A 20,049-nucleotide genomic window follows, 5' to 3' on the forward strand; every position below is an offset into this window, starting at 1 on the left:
ATTTCTTTTCAATTGCTATTTAATTGCCATGCAGTACACCAAGGTGTCTTGCAGCAGCAGTGCTGGATGAAACCCCACTTGGACATTGTCGCAGGACGGGAAGACCAAAACTCTGCTGGATTGATGGACTCGCCAACTGGAGTGGCCTCAGCATGACTGAACTAGCTGGGGCGACCCTACAGGGACACAAAATCACCCCTGCACCAGCCACACAACCCCGGTAAAGTAGGCGGTTGTTACGTCAACGAGTAGTAGCCTACGAGGACTGAAGATCATGATGAAGGAAGAAAATCAGTGTTTTGAAAGTGTCAGTTTGGATGGATGTTGGATGCTGGTGGGGGCTTTGTGACCACATCTCCCCCTGGACCTGGATCCTGCCATTGGTGGACTCTTTCAAGAACAAGACTGAACAGGACACCTCAAGTGATTGCTGATAGAGTAAAGCACAGTTTCTTCTGTGAAGGTACAGAACAATTTGTTTATAAACATTATTGTAAGCATCTGAGTTATAACCCATTTTTTGTTCCACAATGCAAGCGTGTAATTAATAAAAATGAATATGACTTCTTGTGACAGCTGTACTATCAAATCAATCTTAACTAATGAGTAATTACTCAATTAGGCATTGAGGATACTCAATGAGGCATTAATTACTCTAGGGAAATTAGGCTTCATTCATGAGTAAACAGTTCTAGCAGTTTTTCAACTTTTGACTCGGCAAAACAAAAACTTACAGTGTATCTTGATTAGGCTGTCTTCCCTATACCCACAAATCTTTGTTGCCTTTAAACCACTATTGCATCGGGCAGCAGCGTCTTCGTGTAATGAATGCGCTAGCGAATCGAAACATGCTATGGTTACATATTGCGCAGCCGGAAAAGTTTCCCATGTAACCCTTTGTGTATAGGTCCGCATTAATTCAGGTTTGTAATGACTCCCGAGGAACCCCTTTTCACTGTCATTGGTCAGACCATGTCTCTGACCCAAACCAGTTTGGTTAAACCTTTGCCCTCAATATGGACATCGCCTGCCGGACCAACGGGTCTGGCAAATGGATTTAGCAGCATTTTACCATCCATTGTGATTACATTTAATATTGATTGGAAAGAACCAAAGGAAGAGGGAAATAATGTGACTGTGTGAATGGCATGTAACAAAATAATTACCTTTTGTTAATTGGACGACTGAATACTTTGATTTAAAATATCTGGTGCTGTATTAATATTCTCCATAAATCATAAATTATCAGACTTTTAAGTCACTGGACCATTTTGGTCAATGTCATTGTGAATATTTGGACTAAAATAAAATACTCATCAAAATTGCAAGAGAACAATGGACCTCAGCTGAGGCCTCGATTTCAATTCAAATATTTTAGAAAGAAATTAGTTCTTTCTAAAAAACAATGTTACTTCAGAGGGAGCTGTTTCTCACAATGTTTTATAGGCCTCTACTTACCAGTAGTGTCTGGTGCCTTACAAAAACAACTCCTTAACAATTAAAATGTGAAATTATTATCAGGGAGTTATTTTGTGTAAAGAAAAATAATTTCCAAATCACATGTTGTTGACATGCCAATATATCCTTAAGCAAGACACCTTACCATTACATAGCCTTTGGATGGTACATTAAGCCGTTGGTGTCGTGTGTTATGTAACACATGAAAAAGAACTCAGTGTAATTATCTAAAAGAGAAGTGGTTTGCCCCAGTGTTCATGGCTGTGGCTGCTGACTGCGCTGTGGCACCTTGTAAACCCTTATAAGGTGCTAAAACAATTGGGTCTGAGAACTTCAAACCTTTCTTTCTGTAAAAATGTATACAAAGCACCTTGAGTATCTTATTGGTAGATACGTGCCCGGACAAAGTTTTCAGAGTTGTGGCTGTATCACTTCATTTATGCTCTGGACTTAAATGAAGCATAAAAGTTGTTTTTACATGTATATAAAATCAAACCTAATGCTTGGGGATCCGTTATTACATATTGCAACAAGAAAAAAAGTTCAATTTCACAGACACATTTGAAAACAAAAGGTTAGCAGGGTTATATTCTAATTATCAATTGCTGCTGAACAACTTAAAACCAAACCTGGCCCAAAGTGGATCAAAATGGATCAGCAGTCGATGATTCATATCAGGGTCCAAGTGTTTAAAATTAGTCCCATTTATCATGGTGTCTTTATAATTTGTATCAGTTAATACTTTGTCGAACTTGGCGTATCCCCCCCTGTATATCTTGATACTGCAATATCTTCTACTGCGTTTCCATGGATTAACCATCAGTAAGACCATTCAGTGTCAGAGAAGGCATCCGGACATCTTCTCCGAGCATCTTCTTAAGGATATTCAGGAAAATGGAAGACACTGACTCATGAAAGTGTGTATAACCTGAGAAACATTCAAAGAAATGTAACAAAATGGCTTTTGTCAGCTTTTGTCCTCATCGTATGTTACATCAAGAATCTCAGTCAGATGAAGGCAATCAGATTTCAAGCACAGTCTATCATGCTCTGGGAACTGTCTCATCTTCATTGTAATCAAACCTGCTTGAACTACTGAGGTATCTGTATCTACTCCTTAACCATAGATAGTCAGAAGATGCTGCAATCAGAGAGGGCATTTGTTTGAAGTTACTTCATATCATGTGAAGATTGTGACATTCCAGAAGTTATCTGTTCTCAAAAGTTGTATCTTTGGTGTGACAGGATGCTAATCACAATGCATCACAATGCATCACAATGCATCTAATAAGTGGAGACTCCAGATGGAAGTAGATGCAAGAACTGCAACAAATTGCCACCAACATTGGTTGTTTATTTCATGAAGTCCAGTCACAGAGTGGGCTGTATGTCATGTTTGATACTGATGGAGGACTGTCATATCAAAGAAGAACAACAGCAAGGAGCAACCATGATACCAGTAAATGTTGATGGTGAAATAACCATTGGAAACACAAGTAATTTAAGACTCCAGACTAAAGTATAGACGCAAGAACTTCATAATTGCCACCAACATTGGTTGTTTATTTCATGAAGTCCAGTCACATAGTGGATTGTGTGTCATGTTTGATACTGATGGAGGACTGTCATATCTAAGAAGAACAGCAAGGAGCAACCAGGATACCAGTAAATGTTGATGGTTAAAAAACCGTTGGAAACACAAGTAATTTGAGACTCCAGACTAAAGAATAGACGCAAGAACTTCATAATTGATACCAACATTGGTTGTTTATTTCATGAAGTTCAGTCACAGAGTGGATTGTATGTCATGTTTGATACTGATGGAGGACTGTAATATCTACTGTGGTTTAAGAGTAATAAGGATACCAATGTTGATGGTGAAATAGTCAAGGGAAACATTTACATTGGAAACACTTATTAGAAAGAATTATAGATGCAAGAATTGCATATTTGCTACCAACGTCTGTTGTTTATTTCATGAAGTCCAGTCACAGAGTGGTCTGTATGTCATGTTTGATACTGATGGAGGACTATCTAATGTAGCTCAAGAGCAATAATGAGCAGCCAAGATATCAATTAGTCTTGATGGTGAAATAGTAACAGGAACATGTATAAGTGGAGACTCAAGACTGAAGTATAGAAGCAAGAGCTAAAAAATTGACACCAACACTGGGTGTTTATTTCATGAAGTCTGTCACAGAGTGGTCTGTATGTCATGTTTGATACTGATGAGGACTGTCATATCTAATGTTGTTCAACAGCAATAATAAGCAACCAAGATACCAATAAGTGTTAACTTAATTTAGTTTTTAACTATTTTTAACTTTTTAAAAACCTTTTGAAAACTTTTTAACTTTGTTAACTTTTAACTTTTGTTTACTTTTTAACTTCTTAAACTTTTTTTAAAAACTTTTTAACTTGTTCAGGGTTAAAAAAAAATGTTCAATCTGTGCCCAATTTTTCAGATCTGCCTGAGGCAACCAAAAAGTAGCTTTGCACAATGAAGTTATGTTTACCAGTTCACAAGCAGAAGTGTCACTTCACAACGTTAAACATGTTTAACTTTTCAAAATTATCCATGAAGCATATTATGTACATGTGAACAATGTTACAACTTGTGCATTACATATTTTTTGCTTAAGCTGTGGGTTTTTGTTACCTTGGCTCATTTCCTGATGGCCAAGTCTTGGGATGTGAGTCAAGATCCACTGTCATAGTAAAGACTGTGGTGAACTTTAATGTTAAGAAGATAGTCAAGTTATGTTGCCTCTAGTTCTGAAGGCAGAGTGGTAGAATGTGGTAGAGTGGTAAGATCCATAGTCATGGTTAGGACTGAGGTGAACTTTAAAGCTTAGAAGGGTTGATTGTAAGTGGTCAAGTTATGTTGGCTCTAGTTATGATGGCCGAATCATAGAATGTGAGTCAAGATCCATAGTCATAGTTAAGCATGTGGTGGGCAGTAATGTTAATAGAAGCGTTGATTAAAAATGGTCATCTTGGCTCAAGTTCTGATGGCCGAATCTTAGAATGTGGGTCAAGATGTCCACACCATTTACAATTAATGCTTCTATTAAGATTAAAGTGCACCACAGGCTCGACTGTGACTATGGATCTTGACATGCATTCTGCAATTCAGCCATCACAATTTGAGCCAAGAAAACTCAACCACTAAACGATCAATGCTTCTAAGCATCAAAGTTCACCACATACTTAATTATGACTATGGATCTTCACCCACACTTTCTGGCTCAAAATCTGATGGCTGAGTCATAAATGTGGGTCCAAATTCAATGTTACAAGCGAGTGTTGAATTGAATGGTTGGAAGCATTGATTGTAAATTGTCAAGTTATCTTCCAGCTTTATTGGAGCTGGGTGTGCCTCAGATGCATATGTGTGACGCAATGTCTTACATTAAATCCAGTCACAGAGTCTTCTATATGTTTGATACTGATGGAGGTATATTGAATGTAGCTCAAGTGCAATAATGAGCAACTAAGATATCAATAAGTGTTGATGGTGAAATAGTTATGGGAAACATGTGTAAGTTGAGACTTAAGACTGAAGTATAGAAGCAAGAACTTCATAATTGACACCAACACTGGGTGTTTATTTCATGAGGTCCAGTCACAGAGTGTTCTGTATGTCATGTTTGATACTGATGGAGGACTGTTAAATGTAGCTCAAGTGCATTAATGAGCAACCAAGATATCAATAAGTGTTGATGGTGAAATAGTTATGGGGAACATGAATAAGTGGAGACTCAAGACTGGTGTATAGAAGCAAGAACTTCATAATTGACACCAACATCAATGTATATTTCATGAAGTCCATGTCACAGAGTGGTCTGTATGTCATGTTTGATACTGATGGAGGACTGTCATATCTAATGTAGCTCAAGAGCAATAATGAGCAACCAAGATATCAATAAGTGTTGATGGTTAATTAATTAAGGGAAACATGTATAAGTGGAGACTCAAGACTGGCGAATAGAAGCAAGACCTGCATAATTGACACCAACACTGGGTGTTTATTTCATGAAGTCCAGACACAGAGTGGTCTGTATGTCATGTTTGATACTGACGAGGACTGTCATATCTAATGTAGCTCAAGTGCAATAATGAGCAACCAAGATATCAATAAGTGTTGATGGTGTAATTAAGGGAAACAAGTGTAGGAGGAGACTCGAGACTGCTGGTGTATAGATGTAGGAACTGAGTATTTGCCACCAATGTCTGTTGTTAATTTCATGAAGTCCAGTCACAAAGTGGTCTGTATGTCATGTTTGATACTGATGGAGGACTGTCTTCTCTAATGTAGCTCAAGTGTTATGGTGAAATAGTTAAGGGAAACATGTATAAGTGGAGACTTGAGACTGGCGTACAGATGCAAGAACTGCATATTTGCCACCAACGTCTGTTGTTTATTTCATGAAGTCCAGTCACAGAGTGGTCTGTATGTCATGTTCGATGAGGACTCTCATATCTAATGTTGTTCAAGAGCAATAATGAGCAACCAAGATACCAATAAGTGTTTACTTAATTTTGTTTTTAACTTGTTCAAACTTTTTAACTTTTTTTTTACTTTTTAAATTTTCAAAATGTTCAATCTGGGCAAATTTGTTCAGATCTGCTTTAAGCACCCCAAATGTAGCTAATGCACAATGAAATTGTGTTTATCAGTTACACACGAAAGTGTCATGTCACAATGTTTAAAACTTCCATAATTGTCCATGTATCATACTGACATGTACGTGTTACAACTTGTGCGACACTTATTTTTTGCAAAAGCAATCGTACAATATCGGTAAACAGTATTGTCCAAGGGCCCACACTTCGTGTATCACAACTTATATATAAAATAACAAACCTGTGACAATTTAGGCTCAATCGGTCATCAGAGTCGAGAGAAAATAACGTGAAAAACCCACCTTGTTTCCGCACGTTTCGTTGTGTCATGACATGTGTTTAAAATAAATCTGAATTATTTTCAAGTTGACAATTGTTTTAATGTTTTCTCAAAAAGTGAAGCATTTCATGGAATAATATTTTGAGAGAAGTCTTTCACCATTACCTTCTGTCAGCCCTGTAAGTTATTTGTAAATCTGTGAACTTTTTATTTTTGCAGTGAACTTAAATGCTTATAATTGATTGTAAATGGACAGGTTATCTCGGCTCACAAAATCTAATAATGGCTGATTCATAGAATGTGGGTCAAGATCTGTAGTCATATTTAAGCCTGTGTTGAACTTAAATGATAAGAAGCAATGGTTGTAATTGGTCAAGATATCTTGACTCAAGTTCTGATGGCTGAATCATAGAATGTTGGTCAAGATCCATATTCATAGTAACGCCTGTGGTGAACTTTAATGTTAATAGAAGCATTGATTGTAAATGGTCATCTTGGCTCAGGTTCTGATGGCCGAATCTTAGAATGTGGGTCAAGATTCACAACATTTACAATTAAGGCTTCTATTAAGATCAAAGTTCACCACAGGCTTAACTATAAATACGGCTCTGACCCGCATTCTCCGATTCAGCAATAAGAATTTGAGCCAAGAAAACTTGACCATTTACAATCAACACTTTTAAGCATTAAAGTTCACCACATGCTTAACTATGACTATGGATCTTGACCCACAATTTCTGGCTCAAGTTCTGATGGCTGAGTCATAGAATATGGGTCAAAATCCAATGTTATAAGCAAGTGGTGAACTTTATTGCCTTGAAGCGTTGATTGTTAACTTGTCTGCCAGCTTTGGAGCTGGAAGTAGCTTAATCTTCTTTGGGTGTGCCTCAGATGCGCATGTGAGACGCAATAACTTATTACAGGATTACTATTATAAGAAAAAGCTTTAGAAAGGAGCTCACACTACCACAAAAAAAGTTGAAACTATTTTTATTTCAATTGTAGGGAAGGATATTCTCTTTTAAACAAAACGGAGTTGAAAAAAGTCAATACAAGCACACAAAATTAGCCTGAACACAATTTGGAATTTCCAGACTGTTTAAGTACTTTCTGTATATTTTGTTATAGCATCAGACAATTTATAGCTTAATCAGCATCCTACTGGAGTTGAGAACAACAATAGCAGATTTTAGTTTTTTTAAATATTTTTAATCTTTTTAACTTTTTAAAAATGTACAAAATTCATAGATTCTGCAGACTAAGTTTTAATTGTAAATAATCTTCATTGTAAATGGCTAAGTTATCTTGGCTCAAGTTTTGATTGCAGAGTTGTGCTGCATTACAGTTTAGAGTGTATAATGGCCAAGTCATCTGAGTATTGGAACTCATGTTCTGATGTTCAAGTTGTCAAAATGTGAGTTTAGATGCAGACATTGATGTAAATAGGGGGGTGGGGGCAAGGGGTCAGGACATGCGCCACAGTTTTCGTTGTTTTGTTTTTTGTTCTGAGGTTTATTTTTTTTTGGGGGGGGGGGGTGAAAGTGTGTGACAGCACCGTCCTTTCAACTTGCCCCCAGGCGCCACGAACCCTATCTACTTCAATGGTTGCATAGATACTTAAAAAAACTAAGACAAATGTACACAATGACAAAATGTTTAAAAGTGTCACTTGTACAAATTTAATGACAACGCTTTGTACTTCCAATGTAGTTTATGTAGCAGGCTGTAGATGGATGTTATGTGATAAGGGGTTATATGTTTGTTGCAACCGAGTCAGAGGTTTTTAGTAATGTTTTGGAGATGCCCAGTAAATAAACAACATGTTGGAACATTGACGTTTGTACATGTACTATAGTGTGCATGTATGGAACTTCTGGTTTATTAGTTGGCAAGGATATTTATCCAACACTGATGATTGTCAACATCCTCTGTGACTACTCACTGTGCCTCAGCGATAACTAAGAACTGTATTTTGTTTATGAACATGTGTTAAGTCACTTTTCCGACTACACATTGGTCGTACAGGTCAGATTCAAAACACCGATTCCAGGAAGTTGTTGACAACATGGTTTGTGTAGTTTCTATCTTCTATAAAATTCAGTCAATTCTCAAAACTTCAGAGAGGACAACATTGATGTACATGTATGAGCTTCTTCTTCTAAGGAGACTTGAATGAGGCAATGGTGCTTGTGAATCAATACTCACTGTGTGGGGAAACAGCACTGTCTCTACCAAGCTTCTCCAAGTAGTTGACTGGATTGCTGCTCATAAGATGCTTCCTCTTTCTTCTGATGACGCTATCTCTGATGATAAGATGCTGACTCTCTCTTCATCATCATGATCATGTTGCTTGTGCAAATGTGCTTTTTGATCAGTTGAATTCACCGTTTTGGGGTGACAGCCACTTTTTTAACTGGTGAAAAGTGAATAATATTTGTCAATGGACAACATTGTTTTATTAGTTTACTTGTTTTATTAGTTTACAAAGTTTGCACTTGAAAGCAGGTTGTTAAAACCCTCGACCATTCAATATAACTGGGGAGTAGTCAGATGGGATTGATGAGAGCATGATGGTATTTAAATGTTGGTACATACAGTAACTTTAGGACAAAATTCTTGTTCATGTCATTGTAAATTTGTATACAGACACACAAAATTATGTGCGATGCTTTGCCACAAAGCATGATGACAAAGGCATTTCTATGAAGGTCTTCTAAGTTGTAGTTTTATAACGCCATTCATACTGTTCATGTATTTCTTGGGAATTTCTTGTTAAATTTGAACAAAATGGGTTTTTTTCTTTTTATTTTTTTTATTATCTTTTTGTGAAGCCTTTCTTCAGTGGTGAAATGTTGCTCACGAGTCCGCATCCATATTGAGGGTCGTTAAAAATAGATCATCGTCGTCGTCGTTATGCTCGGTTTCGCGCCAATTTGTACTAGCCGGGGCTGCGTTCAACTATTGCTGCTTGTACTTTGTGTGGGTATAGGAACACAAGCCATAATAGATTGCCGTCGTCGTTGTCATTGTGCTCGGTTTAGCGCCAGTTTGTACTAGCCGGGGCTGCGTTCAACTATTGCTGCTTGTACTTTGTGTGGGTATAGGAACACAAGCCACATTTTTATGTTTTCTTCATCAACTTTGATTTTCAGAACTTGATAGATCAGCTGTCACAAGAAGTCATGTTTGAGCTTTGCTTCTTTTTAGTCCCTCTTGGTGTTTGATAATGTCCTTATTGTAACAACTGTTGTTTTCATTTAGTTTTAGTAGAAGTATGCTTACTGCATCTAGTGAATTTATGAATGAATAAATTATAATAATTGTTATATAAACAAAATAGCACCATGGCAGTACGTAAATACATTTTAACAAGGGTGACAATAAATAGGAATACAAGTTTAGTTTGATAAACAATTGAAAGGGCATTGTGAAAACTCAATGGGTGTTGTCTGAACCCTATACATGCAAGGTGTGTAGGTTTTAAATCATCTCTACCAATGATCCGCAAACTATCTTAACATGACCGAAAAGTATAGGTATGTACTCGCAATGAGCTCTGCAGAATGGTTAAGCATGTTTGGGCTTTGGCTTAGTATGTGTCATTTCATGGTCTAAAATTTTGAGGATCGCCAATTCATCTTTATTTTTGTTCGCTTTCATGTGTTATTGTAATTAATCTGTCAAATGAATGAAACATCATCAACCAACCATAAGATTAGTCTGAGAGAGAGAGAGAACAAATTTTAGACATATTTTTGTTTTCAAAATACTCTTGAGAAGAATAAAATATGCTTTTTCCAACCTGCTTACCAAACAAAGCGACAATTTTAGATGGCCTGACGTTTCGACCTAGTAGGTTCAAAACATCAGGCAATTCAATATTTTTTTTAAATTACACTTATATAAAAATTTTCACCTTGCTGTTGAACCCTTTACCAAGAACGTTTCCTGTACTGAGAAACATTGTCGGGCCTACGCATATGCAAATATTATCAAGCAGAATGCACAATTCATAGCTATTAGTGATAGCACGTAATCTAATTCTAAATGCTCGCGCGTACACACCTTTACAAAGTTTTTGAAAAAATACTGCAAACCTTGAATTTTCCACTGTCAAAGTGTCTGTATTTTTTTAACGTTTTTAACAAAACAGCATTTATGAATGGGAATAAAAGAGTAGTGACTCGTTTGTAAACATCTGTGCGATAAAGGCCCTTGCCTTCAGTTCGGGCCTTTATCACATGGCAACGACCCTGCCGGTTCTAAACGGCTGTTAAAGAACTTGTCGCTACCCTTTTATTCCCTTGTTTAGTTACCTTTGGCTATATGAAGATTGCGCTTATATTTTCCCACTTCTTAGAAGGTGCAGCAAATACACCCTCTTGTAATGGCCGCCGTATTTGATGATGCGCTGCTAAAGACTCTCAGCCAATGGCTACGTAACGCTTTGGACACATTTCAAGGGGTCTTTCGAGTGGAATCCATAATGCAAGCTATTTTAACATCCTTCAACTCTGGTCAATTTAATGTAAAGTATTTGTGGAGGCTTTGGAAATAAAAACAAAAACTAGGGTAAATTTGTTGGGATAAGTAAAAAAAATAATCAAACAGTGTCCAAATTGCAGAGCTGTTTTTCAAAAACTTGTTTTCAACAAAAAGTGCTGGGCTGCATGCTCTCTATGATTAAACATGACAACAAAAACACAATTCCAAAGTTTATCAAGTAATTTCTCCTTGTGCTGTAGTGAACAGTCTCTGTTAAGTTGCATGTTTTTGTTTTATTTGTAATGCTTTCTCTTACCTGGCAAGAATTAAGAATTCAGCTCAGATCTAACATTAATGTTCTTGAAGATGTCATAATTTCAGACTTAATGAGTAGTCTAGTATAGTAGATATGTGAGAACTTGACTCTCTGTCATGTATAGGCCTATGATGTATAGTAAAATAGGGTAGTACTAGTATAGTGTTCAGTATAGTACAAGTAGATAAGTGGCAGTATGTAGAAGTAGAATAGTTGTCGGGATAGTTTATTATCAGTAATCATCAGAATTAGAAATATAGATTAGCTGCAGTATAGTACAAGTAGATAAGTAGCAGTATGTAGAAGTAGAATAGTTGTCGGGATAGTTTATTATCAGTAATCATCAGAATTAGAAATATAGATTAGCTGCAGTATAGTACAAGTAGATAAGTAGCAGTATGTAGAAGTAGGATAGTAGGAGGATAGTTGTATCAGTAATCATCAGATTAAGTATAGATTAGCTGCAGTATGAATAATAGTAACAGTAGGATACTTAATAAGAATCTTCAAGAACATTTTTGTAAAATCTGATCTCTCCTTACAGGTGAGAGAAATTCACAACATAAACATGTCACGGGATCTTTTCAATCAGTTTCTTGAAAGCTAAGGAACTGAACACTAAGCTGGCCCCTAATTATAAGGTTCCATGTTTAAATGCCATGAACCCTAAACCTTCATTTAAAAAAAAACGTTAAAACTAAAAGCTGCATTTAAATTTGATTCCCAAAGAAGCTCATTCACTTCTTATCAGGCAATGCTACATCAGCCATGGCTGCTTACTGCAGATCTCTGCGCCTTAGTCCCATAGATTTATAAATTGACACTTCTTTCTGATTAACATTAACTTTGAAGAAAGCATTAGTGAAAATGTTGAAGTCTTTTGAACTTGCGTCTATTGAAACAATAACACATCAAGTTATGTTACCGAACTAGGAGGGCATACAAAACCATGTGACTAGCCCAGCAAGAAGCATGTTTGTGGCCTCAGAGAAAATGGTGCTGACTCGTCATACAACATAGGTCAAACAAGTTAGTTCAAACAACCCTCATTTTGTTAAAGTCGTTTTTGTTTGTAATTTTTACTTATAAGGATTAATGAGGATGGTGGGACAGCTTGGTCACATGCGTGTAATAGAGCGTGTCATATTGTTGGTAAGACAACGCTCTAGAATTGCAAAGGTTGTGGGATCGAATCCACCTTAAGCACGCTGGTGTACATCAGTGTATATGGGTAATACCAAAATTAATATGGTAAACTTGTTGCCTTTTCAGAATTGTAAAAGTTCCCACAAATATTTTGTGTACATTGAAATTGTTAACTTCCATAAATTGTCAATAACTTAAATTGTTTGTTTGTTGGGTTGTTTGTTTGTCGTTGGAGTTTCTGTAAGTGTCTTGTGAGAGTTTGTTTGCTTTTGTACGTAAAAATTCATTGTCTAGGTTTGTTTGTTCTGTTTGTTTGTTTGTTTGTTCGTTTTTTGTTTGTTTGTTGTTCGTTTGTTTGTTTGTTCGCTTGTTCGTTTGCTCGTTTGTTTGTTTGTTCGTTTGTTCGTTTGTTCGTTTGTTCGTTTGTTCGTTTGTTCGTTTGTTCGTTTGTTCGTTTGTTCATTTGTTCTTTTGTTTGTTTTTTTGTTCGTTTGTTCGGTTGTTTGTTCGTTTGTTCGTTTGTTCGTTTGTTCGTTGCTCGTTTGTTCGTTTATTCGTTTGTTCGTGTGTTCGTTTGTTTAATTGTTCCTTTGTTCGTTTGTTCGTTTGTTCATGTGTTCGTTTGTTTGTTTGTTGGTTTGTTGGTTTGGTTTGGTTTGTTTGTTTTTTTTGTTTGTTTGTTTGTTTGTTTGTTTGTTTGTTTGTTTGTTTGTTTGTTTGTTTGTTTGTTTGTTTGTATGTATGTATGTATGTATGTATGTATGTTTGTTTTTTTGTTTGTTTGTTTGTTTGTTTGTTTGTTTGTTTGTTTGTTTGTTTGTTTGTTTGTTTGTTTGTTTGTTTGTTTGTTTGTTTGTTTGTTTGTTTGTTTGTTTGTTTGTTTGTTTGTTTGTTTGTTTGTTTGTTTGTTTGTTTGTTTGTTTGTTTGTTTGTTTGTTTGTTTGTTTGTTTGTTTGTTTGTTTGTTTGTTTGTTTGTTTGTTTGTTTGTTTGTTTGTTTGTTTGTTTGTTTGTTTGTTTGTTTGTTTGTTTGTTTGTTTGTTTGTTTGTTTGTTTGTTTGTTTGTTTGTTTGTTTGTTTGTTTGTTTGTTTGTTTGTTTGTTTGTTTGTTTGTTTGTTTGTTTGTTTGTTTGTTTGTTTGTTTGTTTGTTTGTTTGTTTGTTTGTTTGTTTGTTTGTTTGTTTGTTTGTTTGTTTGTTTGTTTGTTTGTTTGTTTGTTTGTTTGTTTGTTTGTTTGTTTGTTTGTTCCTTTGTTTGTTTGTTTGTCTGTTTGTTCCTTTGTTTGTTCCTTTGTTTGTTTGTTTGTTCCTTTGTTTGATCATTGTTTGATTGTTTGTTGGTTCGGTTGTTCGTTTGTTCGTTTGTTTGTTTGTTCAATTGTTCGATTGTTTGTTTGTTTGTTTGTTTGTTTGTTTGTTTGTTTGTTTGTTTGTTTGTTTGTTTGTTTGTTTGTTCATTTGTTTGTTTTCTTGTTTGGTTTGTTCAATTGTTTGGTTTGTTCAACTGTTCGTTTTATTTGTTTGTTGTTTGAGTTTCTTTAAGTTTGTTTTGTTTAAATGTCAGTTTTCAGACCATTAAGAGTTTGTTTGTTCTTGTATCTGTGTGCTTAATTTGTAAAATTACACGTTTCTTCTTCTATTATTATGTGCCTTGTGAGAGAATTTCGATAATTTTATGGTATTTGAACTGAGTTTACTTGAAAATTGTTTACATTTATCACAAATTGCTTTGAACAATATATTTTTCTATTGTAAAATAATTTTTGAAAGTTTGTTTTCATTTTGTGTGAACAATAAAAAATAAACAAACATAAATATACTACTTGTGTGTGCCTGTGTTTTATTGACCGAGTCCATGGGAACAATTTATGCATTCACTTATTTATGAGAACAATGTCTGAATTATTATTTCACATTTTGTGGCATAAACTTTTGACAAAGCTATGATAATTAACCATTTTGATGTAAGCCACATTTTTATGGAAAGCTTACTGCCATTTTATGGTGCGAGTCAAACTGGATTGCTGGATTGGCTGATGTTTAAGCTTTAAAACAAATTATACATCGTCAAAATTAGAGGCATTTCTGGCCAAGATTTGCCATTTTCTTTTAGGTAATCACATGCTCTTTATTAATTTTATTAGTTAATTTGGTTAATAAAATAAGTTGAATCCAATTCAATTCAACAATTCAATTCAATTCAAATTCAATTCAATTTAATTCCATTCCATTCAATTCAATTTAATTTTATAATTTAATCTAATTAAATAAATTTATAAGTATTTTCAGTTCCTTAATTTAAAATAATGAGCAATAACTGTTTTAATTTAGTGATAAACAAATTACCTTCATAGCTGTATCTAGCTTTGATTAATTAACCTTATTAATTAATTCATTAAACTTGATTTGCCCTTTACTAATGTTCAGCACCCCCCCCCCATAATTTGTCACCTCCCTGTACTGTATGGGTTTTAACTTCCTGAATATTTGTCACCTCCCTGTACTGTGTGGGTTTTAACGTCTTGAATATTATTTGTCACCTCCCTGTACTGTATGGGTTTTAGTTTCTTGAATAGCGGTCAAATAGATACTGTCTCAAGTCCTGCCCCATGTAAGCCATTTTTAACCTGTTTTGTATGCATAGCGCGGTCGTAAATGAAAAAGGGTACCAGACTAAAAACATATCAGCGATAACTTGTGTTGTTAGGCAGAACATTCTGGTTCAAACTTTTTGAGAGAAATAAATATTGTAGAATGTCTGCAAAAGGCCGAAATTCCCGCTCGGCTCCTTCGAATGTAAGTAAAAACACTGCTTGTTTATTTAAAGAAACTCATCAATATTGTATGACAAGTACTGGATACAAAAGGTACCCGTTTGGTCTCGAAACTAATATTAACTTTTAAAATTAAAAACTGACTTTATGCATTGCATTGCATTGGAGAGCTGTTGATAGTATAAAACATTGTGGGAAACGACTCCCTCTGAAGTAGGGACGTAGTTTTTGAGACAGAGAGAGGTCATTCTTCACTAAAAAAATAAAAGACTTCTAGACTTCTAGCTAGAAGTCTTTTATTCTTTATCTGAAAGCACTTCAATTCGTCCAACAACTTCAATTTTCAAGGGTGTTTTTTCTTTCATAATTTTCTCGCAATTTTGATGACCGATTGAGCCCAAATTTTCACAGGCTTGTTATTTTATGGTTATGATGGGATACACGAAGTGAGAAGACTGGTCTTTGACAATTACCAAACGTGTACCTTCCTTTTATTTAAATTTAATTTAACAAATGTTTACTAAATTAGGCCTACTGCAGTGCCATGACCGGTGTCATGACAAAAACTGTCCGCTGGCAATAAGTGAGCACGGACACTATTTCGCATGGGTTACGCGACAAATAGTGTCCGCCCAACAAATAGTGTCCGGGCGCCATGCTGCGCAGTGCTGATTATTTATAATCAAATACAACCAAGAAAGCGTTCAAGAAAATCCAAGCCAAGTTAAAAAATAGACAAACATAACACTCCCAAAAGTAAGATTAGTAATTTAGACCGCATTTTACTATGGTAAACAGTGCACTTTAAAAAAAATCTGGATTGTGCTAAGTTACAAATTATTTATAATAAAATACAATAAATGCTTTCAAACATACAAGTCAGGTCACAAAATAGACGAACTCTTTATCTCAAAAGTATGCCAAGATTAGTATTTTACTTTAGTAATTAAAAAGTGCAGGTTAAAAAAAATACGAGTTTTGAAAGTGCTAAATGATAAATTATGCGAATATTTATAATCAAATACAAGCAGGAAAGCGTTACAAAAATGTAAAACTAAAAAGTTAAAGATGAAGCAAGGCACGCAATGATGATGTACGCACTGCAGACTCTATTTATTAGCAAGCTTCCGTAAACAATGTGACATCATAGACACTTGACCAATCAGAACGCAATAGGCTGATGAGCGGAAACTTATTGCCAAAGGACAGTTTTTGCTGTGACACCGGTCCTACATGTACTTAGCCCCACTTGTGTGGCCAAGGCTAGATTCAGCCAGCCTTGGCCACACAAGTGGGGCTAGCCCTACTATTAAGCCGTCAACAAGCCGACAAAGCCACCAACAAGTCCAGAGCACCGACAAAAAGTTTTAAATACCTCAAAAATGTGTGCTTTGTAATATAAAAACAGAAATTTAATAGAAAAACTTCACGAAAAGTGTGAAATTTTTACCAGAAAAAAACTGAACTTGCACGGAAAGCGCTCGGATGCCATCTTGGTTTAAAATCCGTGTTTGGACCAGTCCATGACACGGGTAGATTTAGCGCTTATCAACAATGTTCAGAGCTAGGGCGGGCGCCCTGTGAACACCCTCAGTCCACTGCAGAGCTTTACATGACGCCCAGCCCTCTGTTGCTATTTCTGTCTTACCCACATCATGATGGACTGGTCCAAACACGGTTTTTAAGCCAAGATGTCGCCCGACCGCTTTCCGTGTGAGTACAAAATTTCTCTGGTTAAAAATTCACACTTTTCGTGAAGTTTTACTTTAAATTTGTGTTTATATTACAAAGCACACATAGTTCTAATTATCTCTGGTTTATTTGCTGTTTTGAGGTATTGAAAATTTGTTGTCGGCGTGTTGTTGGCCCTCTGGACTTCTTGCCGGCGTTGTCGGCTTATTGTCGGCTTTTAGTAGGACCCGCCATGACTGCCAACATGGCCAATACTATTGCAACCCAATACTGCTGTGTATAGTGTAGACATGCACATGGTTAAAGGGATGCTGCAGTGAATTCAAATAAAACTGTTAATTTTGCTGTCATTTATTTCTGATAATGTATTAAACATCAACAAAATGTGTTTTGTTTATTCCCGACATATATGACTTACGTAATTGGCGAATAAGTCATGCCCCCCCCCCTTTTGTGGATTGTTAGCGCCCCCCTACCATCGATGTCATGTCGGGAAATCAAACATATCGTCGGCAAAAAGAGTCTGGTCCCTAACTACACGCGGTTAGGTACCAGGCCACACAGTGCACACGTCTCTATATGCACACAGCCAGGGGGCCCGTTGGCTCGGGTAACCGACATGACGTCACGATTATGCAAATGAAGGCTCCCTTTTAGGGGCGGGGTGGGTTCCTCTAATCTCTTGAAAACCATTTTTCAAATACTTGCGCATTTAATAAAAAATAGAAAACAATATTTCAGGTTTAAAAAGTCATGTTTAATCGTTTAAATGAATAAAAAAAACACTGCAGCCACCCTTTGTACTTCTAGAAACTATAAAAGGTTCCCCCGTGAGCCTTAAATATTATTAGGGGTCTAATATTTTGGGCCTCCTTAACGCTGCGTTTTTAAAATCGGCGTTGATAGATGAAAGTTTTACGACCGTCAGCCACCAATAACTGAAATTTCCTTTGTACTAGCATGACTACTACTACTAGTAGAGTACTACACAACCAAAACTTTTCTTACACACTCGATATACAAAAGGCTTTCAATTTCCAGGGCACGAACTTAATCCTCAATGTCTAATGAACACTCAAAACACCATTGAGAAAATATTTTTGAAGAAAAAGGACAAAAACTTGCCAGATCCGGGAGCAAATTCACAGGTTCAGATTTTGAACCTGTCGCATCGCTTTGCAAACGTTTCATTTTTTGGTTGGACTAAACCATTCTGTGAAAGGGTGTTACAAGGCAGTGCAGGCGCGGTGTCCGTACACATTATATGGTGTGCATGCACTGCAGCACTTAGTCCCATTATAATTACTTGTGTTGTCGTCCCGTTCCATCAAGACAGGGCGCTTTACTAAAAACTGTGTTAAAAAGCCAACACCTTGAGCCAAGACTAGGCGTACGTGGTCCACGTCTTTCACATGTGCGCGGTACCTGACAACCAAGATGGCGTGCATTGTTGAGCGGGGAACGGAAAACAAGTTTAAATGGGAATGGCTAGACTTTGTCAACCAAGGGTCAGGGTAAAAATTTCAGAAGTCTTCAGACTGATACAAAACCCGGGATGTCGTGTGTGTAGTTTGCGACAGGAAAATGAAATAATATGCCAGTCGAGGACGGTTCGCACTTGTTGAATTTTTTTTGAACATCTGTCCGTGAAATCCCACAAACACATTAAGGTAACGAGAAAGAAAAGCACATTGTAATCGTGACATGTAAGAACTGTGGTCTATGTTTCTGTTAATGTTTTGTCTACACTGCAGTTTAAAGTCTGTTAACACGTGTAGGGCTTGCCCAAAATCTGGACATGTTTTTTGATGGGTGGCCCAAAATCCGGACAATTTTCCTAATTTTGTCCTGCGACCTGCTCACATGCCTGTTCTCAATATGCTCAATGCTTTATGTTTTTGGTCACCAAGGCCAAGCGTTGTACACGCGGGCACCAGCCTTTTGGATTGACAAACTGCCGAGCCAAGGCCGAGTTAGACTTAACCATTCTGTGAAAGGGGTGTAAAAAGGCAGTGCGACAGTGCATGCAAGCTATCTTGTGAACTACGGGTATGGTAAACGGACAGTGCCCACGCACTGACGCACTGCCTTGTAACACCCCTTTCACAGAATGGTTTAGTCTGACTCGGCCGCAGCTTGGCAGTTCATCGATCTAGTAGTAGGCTTGGTGACCAAAAATACAATGCGTTGAGCTTATTGAGAAGTCAAAAAAATGGGCGATGCGGCAGAAAAACAACAGTGAGTACCGAGCAGAAAATTGCATTTTTCAAAGATGTTTTTTAAATTCACTCAACAAAAAAGCAATGCCAGCATTATGAATGTTTATAACACCCTAGCCGATCCTTGCCATTTGATTGGAGGACTGTCCGTCACGTGATAGCAAATAAAAGTACCATTGCACGCTGAGTCACTCGCCGTGCTTTTTCGTTCCATCCGAAAAGTACCATTTTAGCTGCCAGCGTGCAATGGTACTTTTCAGATGGAACGAAAAAGCTGAGTAAAAACATCACTGCGTGCGCGTGTCTTTGTAACACGCAGTGTTACTGCAAGGAATAATATTAGTAAAATTACTAATACTAGCATTCGGATTCTACAATTAAAAATTGTAGGCCTATGCTTTGTTTGTTTGTTTGTTTTGAAAGTTGTATCTTTCAATCAAAATGACAAAGATCTACTTGTATGTTATATAAAACAAATAATGAATGTTTATGAGTGCAATGGTGCGAATATGTTCATTCGTTGAAAGCTGGAATGTTCCATTCAACTCGGCTCCGCCTCGTTGAATAGAACATTCCATCTTTCAACTCATGAACATACTCGCACCATTGCACTCATAAACATTCATTATACATGTGTATAATATTGAGTGTGTGGGGAAAGTTTTGGTTGTATAGTACAGAGGAACTTCAGTTATTGACATAAGTTTGTGTAATTTATTCATCTAGATTTTGAACAAGAAGATTCCAGAAAATCCAAGGTACAAAGATGTCAAATCAACATTAGATACCGGTGAGTAGAATTTGAAATAAAAAAAGTATCGAAATGAAGTTGGTCACATGACTATAATGATGAGGTTGGTTCTGCTGCGGACCGGACCGGAACGAAGTTCTAGTGTACAAGGAGTAAGACTAAAGTAGGTCTATATTAGTACTAAGTAACTTTCTGTATTTGATCTGTATCTAACTCCCAAGATACTTTGTGTAAGTCACCCGCCAAACCACTGTGTCAATATTGGGCAGTTGCCCTGCTTAATTACTGCGTCAGCTCTGTGTGC

General features: G+C 36.6%; 1 protein-coding gene across 1 annotated transcript in view; it reads left to right on the forward strand.

The window, feature by feature from the left end:
• Nucleotides 1-14,986: 14,986 nt before the first annotated feature.
• Nucleotides 14,987-20,049, forward strand: part of LOC139951234 (centrosomal protein of 41 kDa-like) — a 29,435-nt gene continuing 24,372 nt past the window's right edge. Inside the window, exons 1-2 of the mRNA XM_071950014.1 lie at nt 14,987-15,105; nt 19,721-19,784. Coding sequence (XP_071806115.1) covers nt 15,064-15,105; nt 19,721-19,784 — 106 coding nt within the window. The 5' untranslated portion in view covers nt 14,987-15,063. The remainder of the gene's footprint in view (nt 15,106-19,720; nt 19,785-20,049) is intronic.

This window comes from Asterias amurensis, chromosome 2, assembly GCF_032118995.1.
Source record: "Asterias amurensis chromosome 2, ASM3211899v1".
Taxonomy (NCBI): domain Eukaryota; kingdom Metazoa; phylum Echinodermata; class Asteroidea; order Forcipulatida; family Asteriidae; genus Asterias; species Asterias amurensis.